Source organism: Engystomops pustulosus, chromosome 9 (genome assembly GCF_040894005.1).
Source record: "Engystomops pustulosus chromosome 9, aEngPut4.maternal, whole genome shotgun sequence".
NCBI lineage: Eukaryota > Metazoa > Chordata > Amphibia > Anura > Leptodactylidae > Engystomops > Engystomops pustulosus.
The window spans coordinates 13,729,106-13,741,939 of record NC_092419.1 but is presented as its reverse complement, the minus strand read 5'-3'; the positions used below and the strand labels follow the sequence as shown (position 1 = coordinate 13,741,939).

The window sequence follows — 12,834 nt, the reverse complement described above, 5'->3', positions numbered from 1 at the left end:
AGGGGCAGTATTATAGTAGTTATATTCTTGTACATAGGGGGCAGTATTATAGTAGTTATATTCTTGTACATAGGGGGCAGTATTATAGTAGTTATGGAAGCTTGAGAAAGAAAGACCATCGGCAACACTATTACAGGATTTTTGCTGTCCATGTGTTCTGTGACCAAGCTCACTTGTTGCCTGCGTTGCTAAGCTGCTGATTTGGAGCCTCGGGCCATGCAGCTGACTCTGTGGGTGGAGCGCATTTCCTCCTTCACCACATAAAGTCCACTGCTAGTCTCCTATCCCACAGGTATGAGTCAGGACCCCGTTTTGTAGGTCTGAAACGCGTCACCCCCTTTTGTGTCTTATGATGTGATCACACTTTGAATGATTTTTCAATAAATTTTGTCTTTTTTACTGCAAACCTTTCTGGACTGTTGCTGATGGTCTTTTCTTCTCAAGCTTCCCTTTTACCTATGGTCTCCGGGACCGGACCGGACTCTCAATCTTGGCACGGCAAGCCTACAGGAGCTACAGACCAGGTAAGTGGACACTGTCTTTTTTCTATGATTATATTAGTTATATTCTTGTACATAGGGGGCAGTATTATAGTAGTTATATTCTTGTACATAGGGGACAGTATTATAGTAGTTATATTCTTGTACATAGGAGGCAGTATTATAGTAGTTATATTCCTGTACATAGGGAGCAGTATTATAGTAGTTATATTCTTGTACATAGGGGACAGTATTATAGTAGTTATATTCTTGTACATAGGGGACAGTATTATAGTAGTTATATTCTTGTACATAGGGGCAGTATTATAGTAGTTATATTCTTGGACATAGGGGGCAGTATTATAGTAGTTATATTCTTGGACATAGGGGACAGTATTATAGTAGTTGTATTCTTGTACATAGGAGGCAGTATTATAGTAGTTATATTCCTGTACATAGGGGGCAGTATTATAGTAGTTATATTCTTGTACATAGGGGACAGTATTATAGTAGTTATATTCTTGTACATAGGAGGCAGTATTATAGTAGTTATATTCCTGTACATAGGGAGCAGTATTATAGTAGTTATATTCTTGTACATAGGGGGCAGTATTATAGTAGTTATATTCCTGTACATAGGGAGCAGTATTATAGTAGTTATATTCTTGTACATAGGGGACAGTATTATAGTAGTTATATTCTTGTACATAGGGGACAGTATTATAGTAGTTATATTCTTGTACATAGGGGGCAGTATTATAGTAGTTATATTCTTGTACATAGGGGGCAGTATTATAGTAGTTATATTCTTGCAAATAGGGGACAGTATTATAGTAGTTATGTTCTTGTACATAGGGGGCAGTATTATAGTAGTTATATTCTTGTACATAGGGGACAGTATTATAGTAGTTATATTCTTGTACATAGGAGGCAGTATTATAGTAGTTATATTCCTGTACATAGGGAGCAGTATTATAGTAGTTATATTCTTGTACATAGGGGGCAGTATTATAGTAGTTATATTCCTGTACATAGGGAGCAGTATTATAGTAGTTATATTCTTGTACATAGGGGACAGTATTATAGTAGTTATATTCTTGTACATAGGGGACAGTATTATAGTAGTTATATTCCTGTACATAGGGGGCAGTATTATAGTAGTTATATTCTTGTACATAGGAGGCAGTATTATAGTAGTTATATTACTGTACATAGGGAGCAGTATTATAGTAGTTATATTCTTGTACATAGGGGGCAGTATTATAGTAGTTATATTCCTGTACATAGGGAGCAGTATTATAGTAGTTATATTCTTGTACATAGGGGACAGTATTATAGTAGTTATATTCTTGTACATAGGGGACAGTATTATAGTAGTTATATTCCTGTACATAGGGGGCAGTATTATAGTAGTTATATTCTTGTGCATAGGAGGCAGTATTATAGTAGTTATATTCTTGTACATAGGGAACAGTATTATAGTAGCTATATTCTTGTACATAGGGGCAGTATTATAGTAGTTATATTCCTGTACATAGGGAGCAGTATTATAGTAGTTATATTCTTGTACATAGGGGACAGTATTATAGTAGTTATATTCTTGTACATAGGAGACAGTATTATAGTAGTTATATTCCTGTACATAGGGGGCAGTATTAAAGTAGTTATATTCTTGTACATAGGGGGCAGTATTATAGCAGTTATATTCTTGTACATAGGGGGCAGTATTACAGTAGTTATATTCTTGTACATGGGGGCAGTATTGTAGTAGTTATATTCCTGTACATAGGGGGCAGTATTATAGTAGTTATGTTGCTGTACATAGGGGCTGTATCATTGTAATTCTATTCTTGTACATAGGAGGCAGTAGTATAGTAGTTATATTCCTGTACATAGGGGGCAGTACTATAGTAGTTATATTCTTGTACATAGGGGGCAGTATTATAGTAGTTATATTCTTGTACATAGGGGGCAGTATTATAGTAGTTATATTCTTGTACATAGGGGGCAGTATTATTGTAGTTATATCCTTGTACATAGGGGGCAGCATTATAGTAGTTATATTCTTGTACATAGGGGGCAGTATTATAGTAGTTATATTCTTGTACATAGGGGGCAGTATTATAGTAGTTATGTTCTTGTACATAGGGGGCAGTATTATAGTAGTTATATTCTTGCAAATAGGGGGCAGTATGATAGTAGTTATGTTCTTGTACATAAGGGGCAGTATGATAGTAGTTATATTCATGTACATAGGGGGCAGTATTATAGTAGTTATATTCTTGTACATAGGTGGCAGTATTATAGTAGTTATATTCCTGTACATAGGGGGCAGTATTATAGTAGTTATATTCTTGTACATAGGGGGCAGTATTATAGTAGTTATATTCTTGTACATAGGGGGCAGTATTATAGTAGTTATATTCTTGTACATAGGGGGCAGTATTATAGTAGTTATATTCTTGTACATAGGGTGCAGTATTATAGTAGTTATATTCTTGTACATAGGGGGCAGTATTATAGTAGTTATATTCTTGTATATAGGGGGCAGTATTATAGTAGTTATATTCTTGTACATAGGGGGCAGTATTATAGTAGTTATATTCTTGTACATAGGGGACAGTATTATAGTAGTTATATTCTTGTACATAGGGGACAGTATTATAGTAGTTATATTCTTGTACATAGGGGCAGTATTATAGTAGTTATATTCTTGTACATAGGGGGCAGTATTATAGTAGTTATATTCTTGGACATAGGGGACAGTATTATAGTAGTTATATTCCTGTACATAGGGGGCAGTATTATAGTAGTTATATTCTTGGACATAGGGGACAGTATTATAGTAGTTATATTCTTGTACATAGGGGGCAGTATTATAGTAGTTATATTCTTGGACATAGGGGACAGTATTATAGTAGTTATATTCCTGTACATAGGGGGCAGTATTATAGTAGTTATATTCTTGGACATAGGGGACAGTATTATAGTAGTTATATTCTTGTACATAGGGGGCAGTATTATAGTAGTTATATTCTTGGACATAGGGGACAGTATTATAGTAGTTATATTCCTGTACCTAGGGGGCAGTATTATAGTAGTTATATTCTTGTACATAGGGGACAGTATTATAGTAGTTATATTCTTGTACATAGGGGGCAGTATTATAGTAGTTTTATTCTTGTACATAGGGGGCAGTAATATAGTAGTTATATTCTTGTACATAGGGGACAGTATTATAGTAGTTATATTCTTGTACATAGGGGACAGTATTATAGTAGTTATATTCTTGTACATAGGGGGCAGTAATATAGTAGTTATATTCCTGTACATAGGGGACAGTATTATAGTAGTTAGATTCTTGTACATAAAGGGCAGTATTATAGTAGTTATGTTCTTGTACATAGGGGGCAGTATTATAGTAGCTATATTCTTGTACATAGGGGACAGTATTATAGTAGTTATATTCCTGTACATAGGGGGCAGTATTATAGTAGTTATATTCTTGTACATAGGGGGCAGTATTATAGTAGATATATTCTTGTACATAGGGGGCAGTATTATAGTAGTTATATTCCTGTACATAGGGGGCGGTATTATAGTAGTTATATTCTTGTACATAGGGGATAGTATTATAGTAGTTATATTCTTGTACATAGGGGACAGTATTATAGTAGTTATATTCTTGTCCATAGGGGACAGTATTATAGTAGTTATATTCTTGTACATAGGGAGCAGTATTATAGTAGTTATATTCCTGTACATAGGGGGCAGTATTATAGTAGTTATATTCTTGTACATAGGGGGCAGTATTATAGTAGTTATGTTCTTGTACATAGGGGCAGTATTATAGTAGTTATATTCTTGTACATAGGGGGCAGTATTATAGTAGTTATATTCCTGTACATAGGGGCAGTATTATAGTAGTTATATTCTTGTACATAGGGGCAGTATTATAGTAGTTTTATTCTTGTACATAGGGGGCAGTATTGTAGTAGTTATATTCTTGTACATAGGGGGCAGTATTATAGCAGTTATATCCCTGTACATAGGGGCAGTATTATAGTAGTTATATTCCTGTACATAGGGGGCAGTATTATAGTAGTTTTATTCTTGTACATAGGGGGCAGTATTATAGTAGTTACATTCTTGTTACCTTGTGTAGTAGGGTGTTTTTTGTGTATATATATAAGACAGTATTAAGTTGTGTTCTTTTTTTTAAAAAAAAAGAAGCATTATTCCTCTATAAAGGAGGCAGTATGTCTTTCTCTGTTCATGTTGATTTAGATCATCTATAAACAGTTTGTGTGGAGTTTAGTTACTCCACCCACATCACATGATCACGCCTACATGTTTTGGCCCCACCCTCAGAATAGGGCCACTTTTACAGTTTTTTTCTATGGCCACTTTAAATTCCCAGTCCACCCCTGGTCACACCCCAGGGAGATGACGACATATGAGGCTGCAGTCACACGTGCTGTTAAGGGTGAGGTCACATGTTACGTTTTGGCTGCGTTTTCAAAGACATAAAAGCAGCTGAGAAGAGATCATTTCCCTAATTACATTACTGTTAACATTTGCATTTCCAAAGCGCACTTGTTAACACACTATTAACGCATGCATTAATATTGTGTTTTGTAAGCGCAAATGTTAATAGTAATGTAATTAGGCAAATCATCTCTTCTCAGCTGCTTTTATGTCTTTGAAAACGGAATAACTAATAATTTTTTTAAAAAAAAATGCTAATGTATGAATTTTAAAAAAACTGATTAATGTGCAATAAGTCGCAAAATTAAGCAGTAAAAGTGATACATAAATGAAAATTTGCACGGAACATCTGGAAAATTAAGATACAGAAGGCACAAGGTGCAGACCAAGGTGTACTTGAAAAAGGACAGCAAAAGTCGCAGTGGAAATTCACAAAAACTACAAAAGTCGCAAAAGCTACAAAAGTCGCAAAAATTAGACAATTTAACTAACAGAAATAAAGATACATGTCCCCCAATGAAATACTCAGTTCTACTGCCTCACCTTATCAATTAGACAGAGTCAGCCCTGCTATGTCCCCTCCTCCCCCAGGATCCAGAACGTATCTTGTTTGTAGATCAGCTACTGCTGTGTCCCCTCCTCCCCCAGGATCCAGAAGTTATCTTGTTTGTAGATCAGCTACTGCTGTGTCCCCTCCTCCCCCAGGATCCAGAAGTTATCTTGTTTGTAGAGCAGCTACTGCTGTGTCCCCTCCTCCCCCAGGATCCAGAACTTATCTTGTTTGTAGAGCAGCTACTGCTATGTCCCCTCCTCCCCCAGGATCCGGAACTTATCTTGTTTGTAGAGCAGCTACTGCTATGTCCCCTCCTCCCCCAGGATCCAGAACTTATCTTGTTTGTAGAGCAGCTACTGCTATGTCCCCTCCTCCCCCAGGATCCAGAACTTATCTTGTTTGTGGAGCAGCTACTGCTGTGTCCTCTCCACGCTGTGTAGAAGCATGGCTGGACTGTATAGTGCCTGTGTCTGTGCCTCCCCCTTCTCCTGCAATGCAAAATAAGCCAGAGGGAATTGTCCGACCATAGTGTAAAAATTTATGGTGATTCCCAACCAAAACTGGTGAGTCCACCAGGACTTACATACGACCCCTATTTACAAACAGACCTCTGGATATTGGTCATTTATTGTACTTTAGTCCTAGGCTTCAATGATCAGCTGCAACAGTTACCACAGGCGTCTGTAATGAAGCTTTAGTGTTATTCCTGATTTTTATGACAACATTTTTAAAATCCAATTGTCACAGAGACCAAAAAAGTTCTGGTTGGGATTACAATGATAAAATATACAGTTCCGACTTACATACAAATTCAACTTAAGAACAAACCTACAGACCCTATCTTGTAGGTAACCCGGGGACTGCCTGTAATAAGCTTCTACCCTCTATGTACAGGATAATCACAGGGTCTTAAATCCAGAACCTCTTGCAATCATCTGAATTGGGGACTGTAAGACTAGGACTTCTGGGAGAGGTGTGCGCCTTGAGGCTTTGAGACAACCTGGAAGTGCCAAACAGATAAACAGAGGACAAGTTTCTCCTGCGCTCTGCTGAGTTCCATGGTTGCTTAGGTGACAAGCGTTAAGAGTAGCTTTGTCTTTCCTAGACGTCAGACAATTGTCCTTCATCAACATGATATATGTCAAAGTAAAAATCCCTTAAATTTTTTTCTGCCTCCCACTCCGGAGCTCCTTTTTAATACATTCCTAATAAATCTCCCTCTGACTAATCCCCAGTCCAAAAAACTAAGCCAATGATCTTCATCTTGTCCATCATTCACAATCCATTCAATCTTCTCTGCACCACGAAGCGGAAGGTTGTGAAACCGGTTGTCTTCCCTATTTCTACATCGGTTCAGGTTGTAAAAATATAAAAAGCAGTAAAGGGAAACATCTAATTAATATGACAAAGACAGGAAAGGTGCCATTAGGGAAGTGCCATGCTTAGAAGGTGAGATACGGGGGACGGTCAAGTACAACGAGAGAGATCCTCATCAGGTAAGTATCACCTCGTATTATTATATAGCACGCTCAATTTCTATTATAGACGCTGCATGTGTAGTACAGGCAGTTCCCGGGTTACATACAAGATAAGGTCTGTAGGTTTGTTCTTAAGTTGAATTTGTATGTAAGTCGGAACTGTAGATTTTATCATTGTAATCCCAGACAGAACTTTTTTGGTCTCTGTGACAATTGGATTTTAAAAATGTTGGGTTGTCATAAGAATCAGGATTAACACTAAAGCTTCATTACAGACGCCTGTGATAACTGTTACAGCTGTTTATTGTAGCCTAGGACTAAAGTACAGTAATTACCAATATCCAGAGGTCCGTTTGTAACTAGGGGTCGTATGTAAGTCGAGTGTTCTTAAGTAGGGGACTGCCTGTATTGTAAAAATAGGTAAAGGATTGGGGCTACTCAACAGATATCATTCCATCCAATGGGAGTATCCAACCCCTATTCCATCCAATAGGGCGCCAAAAATTGAGACACTACGCATAAGAAAGCAAAAAAGAAGCGAAGATTTTGACTTTGATACATTTTTGACTTTTAAATTTTATATTCATTTCATGATTAAGACTTTTCTTAGAAACATTGTTGAAGTATTTGTGACTTGAACAACGTGAACACTGCACAATCACACAATTGTTCCTCTTTTACCAACCAGTGTACATAGCCATACTCATATGTACCCGCATATACTCGAGTATAAGCCGACCCGAGTATAAGCCGAGGTCTCTAATTTTACCACAAAAACCTGGCAAAACCTATATTATTTTTACTCGAGTATAAGCCGAGTTTGGGTTTTAAGCACATTTTTTTTGTGCTATAAAACTAGGCTTATACTCGAGTATATATGGTATGTTGCTAGCGATTTTCTTAGGTGTACTATTAGGTGTATTAGTTTGATATATATATTATGATATATGCATATGTGATTGGTAGGGGTGGGATATTGGACCTCTAGTACATTAATATTTTAATAAAACTCTTTTGTATTGAAAAACATATTCTGTGTATTTTATTTGCACTTATAATTGCGTGTGCCTTAAACTGGTTCTCTGGACACTTTGTAATGTGCAGTATAGCATTCTCATTGAGAAGTCCACGGACGAGCTGCCTTAATACTAAAAAAAAAACCCAGGCACGTCTGATAAAATTAAAGAATCGTGGAATCTGCACTCCTCAGCAATTAGGAAGCAGTTGATACAATAAGCAAGGTGCAAAGGTATGAGTTTCTCATTAACTCTATGTTGTTTTGCCTTATTACTACATGGATTTCAATATTTAAAATTAGAAGAATGTGGGGTAGTGAAGGACCCCATAGCAGGACCTAGGAGTTGGACCTCTATTTGAACAACACAAACTTTTTCTCATTTTCTACAGGAGTAGAAATTATAGTAGAAATAATTAGTAATAGTAATAAATAAATAGTAGTAATAATAGTAGTAATAATAAATAGTAGTAATAATTAATTGTAGTAATAATAATAAATAGTAGTAATAATTTGATAAGTATAAGTATGGTATAAATCTTCTATAATAACAGAAGTTCCAATGAGTTAGACAATTCATTTTGGAGATACATTGACCCGGTGCGTGGGAGGAGCCAGAAAACGTCTTCTGTTAATTTTAAGAGCTTGGCAAACCAGTTTCATGGCGTTTTTCAAACTTTATGGATTTCTCATTGTTATTATGCTGACTGGCAAATACATATTTGTATTTATAGGATCAATTTATCTGAGCAGTCACCTCCGGAACAGCTGGAATTTTGGGCAACTTCCAGTTACACCCTATAGACACAGTTACGTTCCAGCAGGACGTGACATAATTCTATTCTACATTCTATATAAATCTGATTAACTCCAAAGTGCAGCTGAATCAGCTCCGGTTTTAGGGCAAATAAAATTGGTAGAAGAAAGAAAGTCCAAATTTTTCATCTCATAGGAACATTTGGATTTGGTGGATTTGTACCTTAAAGCCGCTCCATCCACTGTAACGCTCACCACCCCAGGAAATTCTCTGTGCACACAGGCTACGAGCTTACAGCCGTGTGTACGAATGGTCCACAAATAGGGAAAGGTTTTGGCCAGTTTTAGGAGGACAAACAAAAGTGTCTATACAATAGAGCAGCAGGTGCAAAATATTATTTAACTTTGTAGCGCGACCAACTTAGAAAATTGTCTGCGCATGAGTAGCGAAGATTGTGGATGAAGGATGAGTTGACTTCAAGGTTTCCATATGGATGGTTAGTGCCAGTTGTTGATTTCCTAGGCCACTCCAGTTTTTTCCAAGCCTTGTATCCTTGTAATGTTTCTAAGAATAGTCAGATTTACAGAGCTTTTCCCACCCCAGGTATCTCAAACATATCTAGGACATGTCATAGAAATCTAATCGACAAAAGTCCCCGATTTCCAACTTACGACCAGGCAGAATGAAGAGGTGGTCACACATTGGAGTTTTTTGGGGGAAACGCATACAAACTCGGCTACTTTTGTTGAATCCCCATTCTAGTCGCTGTGGGTTTTAGTTGGGTGGTAAAATAGTATATTTGTAGGTCTGTAGGAATATTGTCTGAGATGAGCTGATGATCTGACAACACTTTGGGTTTGCTTGTCATCTATTGCCAAAGAGACAAAAAGACACATAAAGATGATTCAAATATTCTTCCTAAAACACCGCTACACTTCTCTACAGGTTTGTGTGTGATATTGTAGCTCAGGTCCATTCATTTCAACAATGTAAATTTCCAATCCCAGACTGTTGTGGGCTTGTCTCACAAATCATTCCATCCAAAAAGTCTCAAAAAATCAATTTTAAAAATTTTGGAAACCCCCTTTCACCATAGAACAGAATTCACATTACAGACAGTCCCCGGGTTACGTACAATATAGGTTCCATAGGTGTGTTCTTAAGTTGAATTTGTATGTTAGTTGAAACTGTATATTTAATTGTAGATCCAGACACATTTTTTTTGCCCCAGTGACAATTGGAGTTTCAAAACTTTTTTCTGTAATGGGACCAAGGATCATCAATAAAGCTTCATTACAGACACCTTACAGCTGATCATTGCAGCCTGGGACTATAGTAACATCCAGAGAGGTCACCAGAGGTCACAGTGGGAAGAGGAGTCCGTCTTTAACTAGGGGTCGTCTGTATGTCGGGTTTCCTTAAGTAGGGGACCAGCTCTACAACATTTTCATCAAAGCTTCATAGATTTTGATCAATACAACTAACACTGAAATTCTCTCCTTACAGACTAAAATGGTCTTAACTTCAATCAATCACAAGCATCTTTACATAGTCACCCTTGTGTTCTCCATGTTCCTCCTATGGTTTGTATGGCACCATGAGAACATCTCCTCAGGAGTGTCGTCACATATTCAAAAGTTGGTTTGTCAAGAAAAAGCGACCACAAACACGACGGAATTAAAAACCAACATGGTGCCACATCTCCCCACATCCCAACCAAGTACGGCCAAGTCCACTCAACGTCCCACCACGTCCACCTTACGGCCTACAACGTCCAACTCAAACAATGTGGAGGAGATTGTTGTCCTCATTTGGAAATGGCCTTGGGGTTATGTATCCCCATTAGATAAGTGCCCAGAATATGGAATATTGGGGTGTAAGTTGACATTAGACAGGCGTCTGTATAATGTTTCTGATGCCGTCCTTATTCACCACGCAGATATTATGTATAACAAAAGCACTTTACCTCAAGATCCAAAACCTCATTTTCAGCGTTGGATCTGGTGGAATGTGGAGCCACCACGGATTATCAAGAACCTGGAGATGTTAGATAACTTATTTAACATGACCATGACCTTCCGAAAAGATTCTGATATATTTTCTCCATATGGTCAGATGGAGCCATTAAAGCAGAGGCTTCAGAACTTCACCATTCCACCAAAATCCAAACTGGTCTCTTGGGTGGTCAGTCAGTGGTACCCTGGAGCCCCCCGCATTGCTTATTATGAGGAGTTCAAGAAACACATCCCTATTGATGTCTACGGAGCGAAACATAAGAAACTAAGCTGGGGGGATTTCCATGCCACCATATCACAATATAAGTTCTACTTGGCCTTCGAGAATTCAGTCTACAAGGATTATATCACCGAGAAGTTATGGTCCAATGCTTTTGGTACATGGACGGTTCCAGTTGTGTTGGGAACATCTCGGGAGAACTATGAACGTTTTCTACCTGGAGATGCCTTCATTCATGTAAATGATTTTCCAAGTCCCAAGGAACTTGCTGCTTATCTTCTAGAGTTGGACAAAGACGATGAGAAGTATAGGAAGTATTTCAACTGGAGACATCAATATCGTGTCCTTCTAAATAAAGGTCCCACATATGCATATTGCAGAATATGTAAAGTAATCAGAGAAAATCCAGTGTATCGGGTCATTCACAGTGTGGACAAGTGGTTCCTACAAGATGTGTAATTTTGGATCTGGAAGTTTGCTGGAAGATGAATGGTTGGTGTCACTAGGTGAACATGGACATATGTACTGGTATCTTCTGCTACCAATGTAGACAATGTAACCTGTCCAAAAGCTGGGAACTGCCATTAGTAAATCTCATACAAATAAAAATGGTTGACATTGTCCATTATGATGAAATTTAAACTTATTTATATGGAAACCTTCAGAAGATGTTATGAGATGGACGTGCTGATGGGCATAACTAAAATATAAAGGGCTCTTGTTGACAATATTAGAAGTCCTATCTGCAGGCAGCATGTTATAGAGCAAGATGAGCTGAGCAGATTGTACACAGTGTCCTATCTGCAGGCAGCATGTTATAGAGCAGGAGGGGTGGAGCCTATTTTTGTGCCTGGTTTGTTCTCTTTTTTGGCTTGTGATTTATGATGGATCTGATGCCTTAGTAAATTTGTTTTGGAATTGTCGCATGTCCGATTCATTTGCGCCAAATTTGTCTCCAATTATTAGATCTCATTTGTGACCAATAATGAAAGGAGACTGAGAAAATGTGACAGAACGTTCAGGGCTTAATCTCTGCACAAAAAATATCATTGTGATTTAACTGCAGGGACTAAAAGTTACAGAGATGTCAAAAACAAATACAAAAAAAATTCTTACTCTTTTTTATTATAATATACAGTAAATGGAGACTGATAATATTCTCAGATCTGTACAATAAGACAATAATCACTCCCAGAGATGATCTAATAGAAAATGATGAAGTCGTTACTGGAGAAATTACATTTTGAAACTGCTCCAAAGTATTTTCCATGTTGCATAGAGATTATTTTACATTTGGGAAATGAAAACCTTTGATTTTCGTAATGAAAAGTGAAGTTTTTTTTTCAAATGCAGTGTTTATTTTTGCAATTATAAAGTCCAGTCAAATTCAGAGCCGCAATAATGACTGCACCCGTGCACGTGACTGGAGCATCAATCTGCCATTAGATCATCTCTGATACTCTAGTCACATCCAGTGCTGCAATCATCTATATAGAATGTGACTGAGGTATATCAATATGCCATTATATCAATGCTCAAGATAATAAAGAAACCTTAACAATAGACAAAAGGTTTAAGTTGGATCATTTGGCGCCGTATCTAGCCTGGAGAACTTTTCTATCCATTACATCATCCCTGATAGTTCGGTCACATAAAGTGCTGCAATAATATATCTAGAATGTAACTGGTGTATATCAATCTGCCATTATATCATCTCTAATACTCCAGTCACATCCAGTGCTGCAATCTTCTATCTACAATGTAACTGGAGTATATCAATCTGCCATTATATCATCTTTGATACTCCAGTCACATCCAGTGCTGCAATC

The 12,834-nt window shown here is 37.4% G+C and overlaps 1 protein-coding gene across 1 annotated transcript; it reads left to right on the top strand.

Annotated features, from left to right (window-relative positions):
* Window positions 1-10,282: 10,282 nt before the first annotated feature.
* LOC140076892 (3-galactosyl-N-acetylglucosaminide 4-alpha-L-fucosyltransferase FUT3-like) lies at window positions 10,283-11,592 on the top strand. The gene has a single exon (XM_072123675.1). It carries the CDS (start codon window positions 10,283-10,285, stop codon window positions 11,462-11,464), a length of 1,182 nt encoding a protein of 393 aa, XP_071979776.1. The 3' UTR covers window positions 11,465-11,592.
* Window positions 11,593-12,834: the final 1,242 nt, after the last annotated feature.